Below are 14,590 nucleotides of genomic sequence, written 5' to 3' on the forward strand. Positions count from 1 at the left end.
TCAGACCAGAAGACGTCACCACCTTTGAGCCATTAGCCACCACTGCAAGCAACACTGCCCACAAGTGCTGATGAGTGACCTAACGCTGAGTTAGCAAATTCTGCCTGGTTCTGATTTGAGACCAAGATTCAGGGCTTCAAGCTAAAATACCTACAGCCTTTACTACAGAGTTAGCAAGGAACACCAAGGTTGCAAGGTTTGAGGATGATGCTCAGGCTGATGTGAAATAAGCTGGCAAACTGTTTACCTGTTCCAAAACCTGTTCCCAGTCCAGTTCCCAGAGTCCCAGTCGCAGGCTTATTTCCAAACAAACTATTTCCAGCAGTGTTGGCACCAAAACCTGTGAGAATGGAAGCAGTAGCTCATTAATCTAATATTATCAGAGATGAAATTAAAAACATACATTTAAATACCTAAGCATCACCAGCTCAGAGACAAGCCTAGCCACAGTTAAGACTAAATCTTGCACACTTCCCAACACGGTGAGTCAGAGAAGAAGCAAGAACAGACTACAATGGTAAAAACATTTCTGAACATAATACTGAAAATATCAGTACAGAAAACCCTGTTTTGCCTCCTGAAGCTTTTCAATTTGTTACAAATGCCAGAGTTTTACTGAAAGCCAGAATGGAGATTGTGATGCTGTATGTGACAACAGGTAAAGTGTTTTCAGTTTCTTCAACAGCCCAGAAGGAACAAAACCCATTTTATACCATCTATACCACATACGCACTCCTGATTACTACTGATGAAGCAGGTGACAAGCACACAGTTCAAAGCAATCTCTAACTGTAATGAAGAGCAATCCAAATCTAACATTGGACAGATCAGTTCTTAAACTGGAGATCATGAAACTGCCCTGTGGTTGGTGAATGTGCGAAGACAGGACTGAACTAGGAAACTGTGGATGTGGACCAACATCAGGAACACCTTAGAGCCTAAGTCCTTTTTTCCTATAAGCCAAACCACTGCAAGTAATGCAGGCAAACTAAAACCACACACTGCAATTGGTACTGTTCACTACCAAACAGTGTCAGCACACTAAAGTGGTGCGGAAGACCTTGGAGAAGAGCAGAACGAGATGTGGAAGCAATTCAAACTAATGTCGTGTGCTAAGTCTGCCCAAAGCTGGTCACCTCTATGAAACTGCTCTTGCTGACGTGCTGCCCTGGCAGCCCAAGAGCCTGACAACATCCGCCTTGACCTCATTCTGGCAGGCTGGTGGGGCACGCCAGCTCCACGTTAGACTTGATCATCAATACAACTAAAACAAACCCCAAAATGCACAAAAAAAATCAGGACCTAAACCCACTCCTATTCACTTTTAGCACAGTTTGGTTGCTCTCAGAGTCAAGAACAAAACCAAACCAGATTCCAACAGAAGTCCCGTGAAGGCAGACTGTCCTTTATTTGACCATCTCTACGCATCTCTCCTGCTCAATCACACAATACCATAATCCAACACTGAAGTCAGAGGCCAATGCTAACACGAGGGCAAATACTTCAGGATTTTGACCCTTCACTCCACTCTAGTTTAACACTCCCTGTTGAACTGGAAACATTTAACTTTGCCCTCACTGCAGTGCAAGATCTCCCTACACCACTGCCAAGTTATAGATGTTGCTGGGTTTGCCATTTAAGGAACCCGAAGGGACACCATGCCATGGGACCTGATGAGATGTGCAGAATCATGGAATCATTTGGTTGGAAAAGATCTTTGAGATAGAATCCAACCGTACCTGTCCACTACTAAACCATCCTTGAGCAGCATGTCTACCTGTCTTTCAGACCCCTCCAGGGATGGTGACAACCACTGCCCTGGGCAGCCTCTGCCAGTGCCTGAGAACCCTCTCCATGCAGGAATTTTTCCTACTATCTAATCTGAACCTCCCATGGTGCAACCGGAGACCCACATCCATGGATCCTGAGGGGTCTGGCAGGGGTTGGTCTTTGTTCATATAAAATAATGTTCTCGGGGCTGATCCCACACCGCACCCACAGCAGCAATGTCAGAGAAGAGGGCTTGCCCATACTCACGGCATAGCCCAAGCAGTCATAAGAGAAGATATTGCAGTTGACGTGGGTGCCCAACCAACGCAGAAGCTGCTTTCTGAGGTCCCTCTCAACCAAAACTACTCTACAGCTCTCTGCATCTTGATATCCTTCAGCATGCCTTTGCCACCACAGGGTATTTACGGCCACTTAACACAACTGTTTTCTGAAATCTATGATTTCAGTAATTCTTAATCACATTACACCTCCTCTTAAGTGCTCATGGAAAGAGTGGTACATTTACTTAACTATCTACTTAACCATCAGCCTTCTTAAGTCAGGATGTACCATCAAAAGAAAAGGTATAAAACAGCAACCAAAGTGTTTCCTTGTGGCAGCACACATCAAAACCCTGGCTTACCTGAGAATATTATCACTCCTAACGACTCAGTATGCAATATTCAGCAACCAGGTATGTAGTATTTGCAGTACTGCCTTAAGTGAGCAAAACCCCACTTTTTTCTTTTAACAGTGCCAAAACTGGAAGTATTTGTATTGATTCCTAAAGTCAGGGTTGGTTTCTTACCAAAGAGCCCGCCACCGGTGGTTGTGCCAAATGAGGGAGCACTGGTCGTGGTGGTTCCAAATCCAGCAGGTTTGTTACCAAACAGGGTCTGGAAGGAAGAAAACAGGAATCTGGAAACCTGACAAGACTGACGTTAAAGGAATTGCATTGGTGTTTTGCTGCAGGCGAGTATAATATAGAGCTGATGCCAAGCACAACTTGGACCACAGAAACCAGCAGAAGTGCGTTATCTGCAAGCCACCCACTAGGACAGAGCAAGCACCCTCTGGAGACAAGTATTTTCACTCCATTATACCAAAATGACTCAATATCAAGTTCAGTTTTAGTTATATGACCCTCAACTTAAACATCTGCAGTTGCAACTCTATGCTGAGGAATCCAACTGATATTCAGGCATCACGATACTCAGTCTCTCCTGCTGTTTATCACTCAAGACATTCCTTGTTAAAAACATTTACTTCTGCAATACCAGTTCTATTACACACGCTCATAGTGTGTCCTTCAATTTGCAAAACCAGTGTCATTTTGTGTATGTTAGGCATCTGAACTCTTAAGACAATGCTACTTTCACGGAGGTCAAACCCCAGGAACAAGATTGAAAGCCATTTGTTTCTATTTTCCCTTCTTTTGCCCTTCCTTTTATCTTTTTTTTAAGGTACAGACATACCGAGCCACCAACACCAAATCCCGTGTTCGCTTGTCCAAAGAGCCCAGTTCCAGTTCCAAACCCTGTACCAGCATTTGTATTGGTCGCTGTTCCAAAAAGGCCTCCAGGCTGCGAGGGCTGGGTCACCCCAAAGAGACCCTACAATAGGAACGAGGTTAGGATCGCGCTGCAACACTTTCCAAAGCCTAGCACTGACAACAGAACTAACACACACAGCAAATGAAACGATGCTATGTTAGCCATTTCGCCGGGAAAGAAACTGGGAGAAAAGCATTTCAAGGAGCTTCATTCATTCCCCAAGAAATCAGTTACAAAAAGGAAATGAAAACAAAAATGTAAGGATTTATGCTCTGCGCTTAAAAAACTATTGGAATTTCCTCATTGCTTTCAGTGCAGGAGATGGGAAAGAAATATTTCACAACATTTTCTGGGAGAAGTCACAACATTCAGTAAGAATAGAGTAAATTTGGTGCCAAAGCCCCTCACTGTGCAACAAGTTACAGCTATTTAGCATCTTTCTATCATGAGATCCCACAAATGCTCCTCATGAGCCACCAGGAAATAGAACTGTTAACTAATTCCCACAGAATGTTAATAACAGAATGACATTATCTGTGTAAGCATGACTGGGAATAGTTGAATTGACAGAGCAAACTGCTTAAAGAAGGGAATGGGAAATGTTTTTTATAAAAAGCTGTACTGCTCTCTAGTTATCACGAATGAACCATTCTGACTGGCAAGAAGTTGCCAGCTCAAATAGCAGTGTTCAAAGATTCATGTCCTACTTTTACTACAATCTGAGGAAGATTTAAATCCCAGTATCGCAGCAACCTCTGTCAAGCTGGAAAAGCTATGACGTAACCTAAACCTTTAAGGGTTCAAACCATTTATCTCACCATTGTGTTGGTGTTTGGCTGCCCCAGAGTGCTGGTATTGCCAAATGAAAAGCCAGTGTTCTGCGTTGTTGTGGCCTGACCAAATGGTTTGTTAAACAGACTCGTAGTTTGCGACTGCTGACCAAAAAGACCCCCTGTTGTTCCTGTTCCAAAGCCAGTTGTACCTACAACATAAACACATTGGTTAAAAACCCTCAAGTCTTTAGAATCACAGCATGGTTTGGATTGGAAGGGACCTCAAAGCCCATCCAGTTCCACGCCTCTGCCATGTGCAGGGAACACCTTCCACCGGATCAGGTAGCTCCAAGCCCCTTCCAACCTGGCCTTCAAACACTTCTCTGGGCAACCTGGGCCAGGGCCTCACCACCCTCAGAGGAGAACATTTCTCAATTAGGTCCATCTTCATCTCTCCCCTTTCAGCTGAAAATCATTCCTTGATCAAGAGCCCCTCCTCAGCTTTCCTGGAGCCCCTTTCTATACTGGAAGGCTGCTCTAAGGTCTCCCAGAAGCTCTCTCTTCTCCAGGCTGCACCACCCCAATTCTCAGCCTGTCCTTGTACGGGAGGCGCTCCAGCCCTCAGATCACCTCCATGGCCTTCTCTGGACCCACTCCAACAGATCCATGTCTCTGAGGACAGACACAACCCTCACTCAGGACAGTACTGCCTTTCTTGGAACAGATAATCACTTCTATATCTACATTTTCAGGTTTTGTTTGCAACTCAGTTCCACAAATACAAACATCTACTTTCACCTAGGTTCGCAGCAGAAATTAATAAGAAAACAATTTGTGCTTTAACTTTTCAGCACTATCTTTTACGCTAAAGGCCCTTTCTCTGGGCAGCCCAACTGACCTGCAGCTACCAGACAGGCAAGCACCTCTGTGAATCAGTAGCTTTCACACTTGGCTTTTACTTTTTGACCAAAACTGCCAAACTGGACTGGCACAATATAGAATCATTTGGTTGGAAAAGACCTTTGAGATCAAGTCCAACCATACCCGCCCACTAACACATAACAGGTCCACATCCTAATTCTGTTCTACAGTGGAGAAAAGCTCCTGCCAAGGTGTAGTTGGGCTACTATAAATCCACTTGTCCACTTCTAGTGAGTTTACGCTCCCATTAGCAGTAGAAATCTGACCTCACCACTACCAAACCAATGTCATCAAATATTATCAACGCCCCGGTGGTTTTACTGCCAATTATTTTACTCGCCCACATGAATGAGCCAATGTTCTTGTAAAGCCGGATACTCCAATGTGTTGTTTTCCAGAAAAACTTCGGGGATGCAGAGGAAGCCTGCGATTCCCAAAGAGTAAATATATAGTAAGTTTCTATTGCAAAGAACCCAATTATTGAATTTTGAAAAATTCTCAGCTCTCACTGGTGTTTCCTCATCTTTTTTCACTACAGATTTTTAAACAGCTCAACCGAATATTCTGGAGCGCATCTGGAGAAGGGGAACGGATCTGGGAAAGGGCCTGAAGAAGTCTTATGAGGAATGGCTGAGTGACCTGGGCTTGTTTAGCCTGGAGAAAAGGAGGCTGAGGGGAGACCTCATCACTGTCTACAACTGCCTGAAAGGAGGTTGTAGCGAGATGTGGGTTGGTCTCTTTTCCCTGGCAGCCAGTAGCAGAAGGGGAAATGGCCTCAAGATATCATGGGAGATTTAAGTTCAATATTGGGAAGAATTTCTTTACTAAAAGGGTTCTCAGGCACTGGTAGAGGCTGCCCAGAGAGGTGGTTGAGTCACCATTCCAGGAAGCGTTTAAAAGACAGGCAGATGTTGTACTCGGGGACATGGTGCAGTGGTGGACTTAACAGGGCTGGATTGATGGTTGGACTAGATTTTAAAGGTCTTTTCCAAGCAAAGCCATTCTATGATTCTGTTTGCGTATCTGGTCATGGTAATGGCAGCGGACAGGCAGCACTTACTGGTTCCAAAAGCAGTTTTGTTCTGCCCATATGAAAAACCTGTATTAGTGGTAGAAGAGCCAAAGAGTCCTGTAGCTGTACTTGATGTAGCAGTAGAAGAGCCAAACAAGCCTGCAGCTGCTCCCGCTCCTACAGGATTGGAGGGGCCTTTCCTATTGGCTTGGTAGTCTTCTAAACGGAGTTCCTAGAAAAGGAAAACCCAGTTCTCTTTAAGCATTCTTTTCACACAGTGTCACCAGCACGCTTACACAGCACTCAAGCCTACACCAAGATGAAGGCATCAAGAAAAACTAACACCTATATTTCTAAAAAGGACACCATAAACAGGACCCAAACTTGAATTCGTGTGGGCTTCAGTTTTACTCCCCTAAGCTTTTCAGATCTTTTGAGTACAAGCCTTGTTTTGAAGTATCAAATAAGTCAACTTGAGAGGAAACGGCTTCACGTTAGACACTTGGGAATGTTAGTTTATATTAAACAACCCAGTTTGGTCTGAGATTCTGCCATTATCTCAGCAGTGCAGGGTTGCTCTCTTCCTTCTGGCACACAGTGAGATGGAATCCCAGCTCTTTGAAAACAGGAGCATTAAACATTTAAAAACAAACACAATTAATATGATGATGCACGACACGATTTACCTGACGATACCTCTCTTCTGCGAGTGATGCAGATATTGAAGGCTGTACTTGCATTTAAGAGCACAGTAGATGCTTATTACAAAAAGCTCTGCTAAACCAACGCTAAACAACAAAAACAAGATAAGCATGATTGAGATTGACTGACCTCGAGAGATTTGCTTTCGTACTCTTTCATAGCAGTGATGCACTGGTGCTTGGTGTTGATGTTAGTGCTAACACCAGATTTCACCATTGTATCCGTACCAGTTGGTGGCTGCAAGAGAAGACGTTAAGACACAAGTTGAAAACCCAGACAGATTCCATTACTGCAATCACTGCTCTGGGCAGATGCTCTTAGAACCCAGACGCAGCTCAGCACCTGGAGCAGTCCATTCCTGTTATCTGTACAGCTGCAGCCTCACACAGCGCCAAGGCGTGCTCAGTAGCGATCAACAGTGGAATTCACCCCGGTAACACTCAAAACACAGTGCAATTCACCTTTCAGTTCACTTTAAGAATAGTTTACCTCAATTAGCGAGACAAATCCCCTAGCTGTGCAGAGATTTCATTATCCCCCATTTAACTGTGCTATGGAGGTACACACCAACAGCACTTGGACTGCCTGAGTTATCATCACAGCTCTGCCTACATCCGGAAATGACAAAGTCTCAGTCTGTTAAACCAGCTCAGTCTAGAAATTGAAAGGGCTGAGATCTACACGAACAGGTATTTGGGAACAAGAATGCCTCTTTCTGGCTGGTATCAGCTACCCAACTTTCACTACAGCTTCCTTTCAGAGCCACCCTCTGGTTTTCAGCCACCATAGGACTTTCAAGACATTTTCCAACCCTTTCTTAAAGGTTGTCCAGAAAAGACAGGGCAGTCTTCACTTTTCATCTTACATTTCCAAAGCCATGCTGAGAACTACATTGATTTTGACCCATTCTGAGGCGTCTTTAACCCTTAATGTTGTCAGCATTTAGCACAGATCACCCCAAATTCGAGGCACTTCATCCCTTCCTGAGAAGGTTCCATTTTAAGACCTGGCTTGCCTCTTCAGCTTTAACAGGAGTGGTAAACCCAGCAAGGGTTTACAACAAGGCATTGGTCAAATTCAGAATAAAAAGTCCAGTTCTTTGGACTTTGGGCATCCCGTTTCCACTGCAGCAGTTCCACTAACACGGATGTTTTCAAACCATTCCAGAATACTGCAGACTAGCACACAAACTACTCTTTTTTTCAGCTCAGTGACCAAGACAGTACATAAATAACTGCAAAATGCAACGTTTCCCACAGTAAACAGGTTCAGATTAAGAAGGAAACCTAGAACTTACATTGAACTTAATGGTCGTGCCAGTTAGGGCAGCGGTAAAACTAGTTGGGCCAAAAAGAGATCCGGATGTACTTCCGAAAGGATTGGAAGTAGTGTTAGTGGTTCCAAAGAGGCCTCCACTGCTGGTACTTGTTCCAAAGTCTTAAAAGACAAAAAATAAAAAGATCAGTTGTAAACCAAACCTCAATTTTAAAACTTAAACCCAAATACATCCCTCAAATTACAAAATAGTTTGGAAACGGACAAAACTGCTAGGAAAAAGGGTTTTTACAGCAGAGACAGAAACCAACAGTCTGCTAACACAATATTTTGCTGTAGAAGCCTGCCCTGAACCTACCACCCCAGGAAACACTGGGATCACCACAGCAGCCAGTGCCACTCTGTTCCCAGCAGCACTAAGAATGACATGTATGAAGGGAACCAGTGGCGTTCCTTTTCTTAGAAGGGTCTGCAAGCAGTTCTGCTTCAGGGAGTTAATGTACAGATGGAGGCATTTCAAGCATTCTACTTCCAGAGGCAAAGCCAACTGTAACTGCTCTATGGCAGCAGAATAAAGGCTGAAATCAAGCAGCACCAGAAGACATTTAAGAACAGAAAATGTCACCTATTTTAATTTATTTTAAAACTTGGTACTAGAATCGCAGCTATGGATCTCGCAGCTATGGATCTCGCAGCACATCAGGTTCGCCCCTGGCTGCTGTAGACCACAACATCACTGTATCCTTCAGGAGAAAAAACCAACCCCCACGTTAACACTTCTACAAGATCCACTTGTATACCTAGTGTTCTGTGCTCTTCAATTGAATGAAACAAGCGATGCTCAAGAGAGAGGTAGCAGTTTTACTCACTTCCAAACCCAGCTGGCTTATTCTGTGCAAAGGCATTACTCTGGGATGAGAAGAGGCCTCCCCCGGTGCTGGTAGTCCCGAACAGGCTATTGGATGTCCCAGTTGATGTTCCAAACCCGAAGCCAGTGCTTGTGGAGGAGGTGGCTGGCTGATTGAATGTAGTCGAACCAAATAATCCTCCTGAAGACGGAAACAGATGATTAATCATTTGTAATCATCAATTGCTTTGGGGCTTTTGTTTGTTTTGAGGTTTTAGGGGCATGGTGGCTGTCTGTTTGGTTTTTGATGTTGCTTTTATTGATAGTTGCTTGGGTCTCTTTTTGCTTTTCCAGTCCCCTTTTTACTAACACCTTTCTTTCAGGGTTGCATTCTGCACCACAAACATAACACAGCCATACCTGGTTTGGTCTGTGTGCTCCCAAAGAGGCCTCCAGTATTATTGTTTGACCCAAAGGCTGACGTTCCAAACGCTCCTCCGCTCGTAGTACCAAAGCCGGCATCTGAAAATCAGTGTTAACAGTTGAGGTGAAGGCACATTCCAAACACACGTACTGCAAACTGAACGCTGTCACCATCTTTTTAGCTCCCCAAAAGAAGTTTGTGTGTGACTTCCGATACATTGGTGTGTGGGATATTTCTTTTCACTTCTTGTTTTAGGAGCAACATAGAAAGAATTATTGTTTCCTTACTAAAAAATGTAACACGTACAATAGTTTATGGCCTGCTCTAATGGCTAAAACCTCACGGTAGTATTTACAACACGACTCTTCAGAAGATGCTCCTCAGACTACGTGCTTTTGCTTTGAGAGTCTTTGTAACAAATACAGTCCTGAATGAACAACTCTCCTCCCTCACCCTGGCAAGGCAGCCTCCCCCCAAGCACCTGAGCTGCTACTGCATTTGAAAAAGGAAGCTCCAACAAGCAAATATGGAATTCTGGTGTCTATCCCGATTAAAAGCTGTGTTAGTGGAGAAGCCTAGGGCTTCCAAGCCTGATTCATGAGCCTGCTTCCTACTGCTGCCGAGTGATCTGGACAGTCCAGCAGCACTTTGATTCCATCACACATGCACAATGCCCTCCCCAATTTGATCCTCCAGCTGCACCTCTAGAATAAAATGCTGCCACTCCTAAAGAGTCATTTAGACACATCACTTACTTTGTCCAAATGTTGAGGTTGTCCCAAAGCCAGTACTGCCTCCAAATGGAGTTCCAAAAGATTTGTTAAACATTTTCAGGATAGATCAGGTTTCCCTGCTAAATCTGGAAAAAAGAATTCAGCTTTTATTTAAGGCTCACCTTCAGAACCCATTTTTCATCTTCCTCTATGTAAGCAACTTAATCTGACTATTTAAGCCATAAAGTGCGTAACAGTGTTTAAACCATGCTGAGCAACCTGAAGCACAGTCAGAGCCCTAAAAAGGACACAGGCACTCATGCCCTAGTGAGGTCAAAAGTAAGGAGTCTTCCACCGAAAACTGCAGCTGGGTTTTGGTTTTCAGTCCTCCAGAATGAAAAAAATGAATGAATTCAATCCCTGACCCACATGTTCCCAAAGTCTCTTGGAGGATCCACCCCTATGAGCACTTCCCACCTCTGTTACCACTTTGATCCCCACCAGGCAACACAAACTCGTTTTGGTTCATCCTGGAAGCCCACCCCACCAAATGCTTCCCAAAGGACAGGCCCAGAGATTTGTATTGTGCTACAGGCATTTCCATGACACTCCCTGTACTTTCCAGGTCTGATTTTCTGTTAAACCCCATTTGCGAGCTGCTTCAAACACGAGTGGAAACACACTGCTCGAGAACTGCAGGAACACACCTTCCACCTGCTTGCCACTCACAGGGCTGCACTGGGATTCTCTTAACTCAACTTTCAAGAAGCTGTTGTTTCCAAATCCTTTTTCAGTGCAGTTTTACTCCATTCAGGCAAGCACCCACTCCACCTTTACAGCATCCATCAATGTATCCACAGACACATCTAGTAACGCTGCCTCACTCCAAGCAAACACAGCATTACAGCCTTTTTCCACCAAAGGCAACTAAGCTGAACATAACAGATTGTGAGCCATATCCTAGTCAGAAGAATTTTAGCCTTTCTCTACGTTGACACTGGCAGGCATTGACTCCATCACTGGAAACACCAACATTATCCAGGCAAAATTCCCAGTTGGCAGTGTTGACCGCTCCATGGCAGCGCAGAACCAGTAAGCTTAGAAAGCGGTAAGACAGCCCACACCAAGAGTGTTTACAAAGCGCTACTCACTATCTTGTTCAGAAAATGCTATTTCAGGTAAGGACACACCAACTTGTAGCATGACCTCTGCTGTGAGAACAGGCTGGGAGAGTTGGTTCTTCAGCCTGGAGAACGGAAGGCTCCGGGGAAACCTCAGAGCAGCTTCCAGTACGGAAAGTGGCTCCAGGAGAGCTGGAGAGGGACTTCTTGCAACAGCATGTAGTGACAGGATGAGGGAGAATGGCTTCAAATCACAGGGGGGAGGATTGAGATTAGACATTAGGAAGAAATTCTTGATGATGAGGGTGGTGAGGCCCTGGCCCAGGATGCCCAGAGAAGCGGTGGCTGCCCTGTCCCTGGAGGTGTTCAAGGCCAGGTTGGATGGGGCTTGGAGCAACCTGATCCAGTGGAAGATGTATCTTCCCATGGCACAAGGTTGGAACCAGATGAGCTTTAAGGTCCCTTCCAACTCAAACCATTCCACGACTCTATGATTTTGGCATTTTTTAAACCCCATTCAGGTTTTCCGGGAAGCTCAACATCCAGGATAACGACGAACTCCTACCAACTATTCTCTGTTTGGTCACCATCAATTTATGTTAAACTGTAAACACACATCTTTACTTCCACACGGGTCTGACAGCTTCTCTACAGCTCCTGAACTCCTCTATATACTGTTTTTATATTTACACCAAAAGGAAGCCCACACTCCCCTCCACCCTGCGTACAGTCTGGGACATGCCCACTCCAGAGCAGCGTCACTAAATCTGCCCGTTCATGAAACCAGAAGTGTTTCGTTTCCCCAAAACCCATGATTCCAGGAAGAGCCAAATCTGGACGTTGCGCAGCAAAAGCTGTGCACCACACCTCTGCAACCACTCCTGGAGAAAACAGCCAAGAACAAATCTGACACTTGCATTCAAGGGTGGGTAATTTTCAACCACTCAAACCAGCAGCAGGTCACAGAATTGCGGTGTCAGGAGCCTTCCACTGACACACGCAAGCCCTTATAGAATTCCTTATGCACATTAAGAGCACCTTAAATGACTCCAGTAGAAGAAAACGCTGATCTGATGAACTCTCAGAGCACCCTAAGCCTCCTGGAGAAGCATGCTGCCTGCCATGCAGCAGGACCGTTCCATGGAGTGGAGGGTTCCACTGCATCCCACGGCCCATCTCAGCCCCCTCTCTCCCTGACCACCTGCTCCCAAAGCCCTGTGCCAGGGACTCTACCCATCCACACGCACCTCTGCAGTGTCAAGGCTGCTTTTTGATTTTGCAGCAGAACCTGGGCCTAGGTAACAGGATTAACCACAGAGCCAACTCCTGTTCCTTAAAACCGCCTTTGTACCACAACTCACCCATATGTGGTTTCCAGGAACACACGTCACCTCCCTGAACTTGACAGTTTGTTCTCCTTTACGCTACAGTGCCTACCAGAATGTCTTAAAAACATCTCCTACCTATCCTTTTACACTTCTAAGATAACTTCTACCCTGATGCCAGATGCTGAGTGCAGTCCCTGATGTTTACACCACAGACTCCCATCTCAGCTATGGTCCTCTCTACTTCCATGGGATATTTTTGATCACCTCACTCTGCCCCTGCTCAAGTCTCGCTGCAGGGCAGGTATAGAGGCTGTGCACAGTGCCTGGCTGTTGTTCAATCTCATTACTCCTAACCTTATTTACAGCTCATAAATCATAGAATCACAGAATGGTTTTGGGTTGGAAGAGACCTCAAAGCCCACCCAGTTCCAACCCCCTGCTATGGACAAGGACACATCCCACCAGATAAGGTTTCTTCAAGCCCCATGCAACCTGGCCTTGAATATCACCAGGGATGGGGCAGCCACCACTTCTCTGGGCAACCTGTGCAGCTCCCAGAAAGGAGGTTGGAGCCAGGCAGAGGTCAGGCTCTGCTCACAAATAACAAGTGACAGGACGAGAGGTTTAGTAGTGGACCGGTACGATGGGACTCGATGACTTCAAAGGTCTTTTCCAACAAAACAATTCTGTGATGCTCCTTGCTCCTTCTCCAGGACCCTCACCACAACCAGCAGCCTCCCCCACCTCGTATCCCCCAAATCCTTTGCGCTACTGGCTCTCCAGCCACCATCGGTACCGCCCAGCCACCCCCTGCCACACACTCCTTCCCTGGGATCCTGCCACAGCCAGGAGGGTGAACGCTGCACCACTGCTACATTCCCCCACCCTCCCTGCCCCTCCTTCTACCCCGGGGCCCCCACAACAACCGGTATCCCCCCCTCCTGTACCCCCCAAACCCTCCGCGTTACTGGCTCCCCGTAGCTGCCACTGGTCCTGCTCCCTGCTCTCCTCTCTTCTTACCTCCCCGGGACCCCAGCCATGACGGAAGCAAGCACCCGGCGCCACGGGTACCTCTTCCTTTACGCCTCCCCGGGACCTCCACCACAACCGGCACCTCTCTGTCCCGTACCTCCAAACTCCCCGCGCGACGGCCTCCCCAGCACCCCCTGCTCTACTCCCCGCCACAACCGGACCGAGCGCTCGGCAACACCGGCCCCTCCTCCTCTCCCAGCACCCCCGCCACGACCAACACCTTTCCCTCCCGTATCTCCCAACCCCTTCACGTCACCCCCGGCCTCACGCTTCCCTCTCCGTTCCCACCGCCACGACCGGACCGAACGTTCGGCACTACCCGTATCTCCCCGTCCCGTACCCGGCTCCCCAGCCCCCACCACAACCGGACCGAGCTCCCGGCACCTCCAGCATCTCTCCTCCCATACTCCTAAACTTCTGCGCTACTGGTTCTCCAGCCTCCCACCACGGCCAAAACCCGCTACCGGCTCCCCAGCACCCCCTACTCTGCTCCCCGCCACAACCGGACCAGGCCCCCTCCACCACTGGTACCTCCACCCTCTCCTCCCCCACTCCCCTCCGCACCACCAGTACGTACCCCGCTCGCGCCCCCAACCCCCCGCGTTACCGGCTCCCCGGCCTCGTTCCCAAGCCCGCTCCCCCCCATCCGAACCGAGCTCTCAGCACCACTGGTACCTCCCCCGGTACACCCCAAACTCCACGCGTTACCAGCTCCCCAGCCTCTCCCTCCTCCGCCGCTGCCCGCACCAAAACTGGTGCCTCCCCCTCCCTGTACCCGCCAACTCCCCGCGTTACCTGTTCCCCAGCTTCACCCCCCCCACCACCCCAACGGAACCCAGCACGACCTGTACCTCCCCCCCCCTCGCCCTCCCCGGCCTCTCGCAGAGGGCAGCCCCGCGCTCACCGCTCGGCGAGGGTAGGGACGGAGGGTGGAGGCGGCCGGGCCGGAGCCGCCACCGCCGCCGCAGGGAGGAGGAAGCTGCGTCACAGCCCGCCGCGCGCGCCTCCCAGCAGCCCCCGCGCGCCCATTGGCCACCGCCCCCACCCCAAGCGTCCATTGGGCGACGCCGCGCCCTCGCGGCCGCCGATTGGGCCTCGCGCGCGAAGGGGGTGGGGATA

At 47.6% G+C, this 14,590-nt stretch overlaps 1 protein-coding gene across 1 annotated transcript in view; it reads right to left on the minus strand.

Moving 5' to 3' along the window:
• NUP98 (nucleoporin 98 and 96 precursor) overlaps positions 1-14,505 on the minus strand; it is a 47,769-nt gene extending 33,264 nt beyond the window's left edge. Inside the window, exons 1-11 of the mRNA XM_054058953.1 lie at positions 14,376-14,505; positions 10,033-10,136; positions 9,274-9,375; positions 8,876-9,055; positions 8,029-8,168; positions 6,861-6,968; positions 6,078-6,261; positions 4,142-4,305; positions 3,246-3,383; positions 2,579-2,666; positions 248-340 (exon numbers count right to left, since the gene is read on the minus strand). Coding sequence (XP_053914928.1) covers positions 248-340; positions 2,579-2,666; positions 3,246-3,383; positions 4,142-4,305; positions 6,078-6,261; positions 6,861-6,968; positions 8,029-8,168; positions 8,876-9,055; positions 9,274-9,375; positions 10,033-10,105 — 1,270 coding nt within the window. The 5' untranslated portion in view covers positions 10,106-10,136; positions 14,376-14,505. The remainder of the gene's footprint in view (positions 1-247; positions 341-2,578; positions 2,667-3,245; positions 3,384-4,141; positions 4,306-6,077; positions 6,262-6,860; positions 6,969-8,028; positions 8,169-8,875; positions 9,056-9,273; positions 9,376-10,032; positions 10,137-14,375) is intronic.
• Positions 14,506-14,590: the final 85 nt, after the last annotated feature.

The sequence above is a fragment of the Cuculus canorus genome, chromosome 1, assembly GCF_017976375.1.
Source record: "Cuculus canorus isolate bCucCan1 chromosome 1, bCucCan1.pri, whole genome shotgun sequence".
Lineage (NCBI taxonomy): Eukaryota > Metazoa > Chordata > Aves > Cuculiformes > Cuculidae > Cuculus > Cuculus canorus.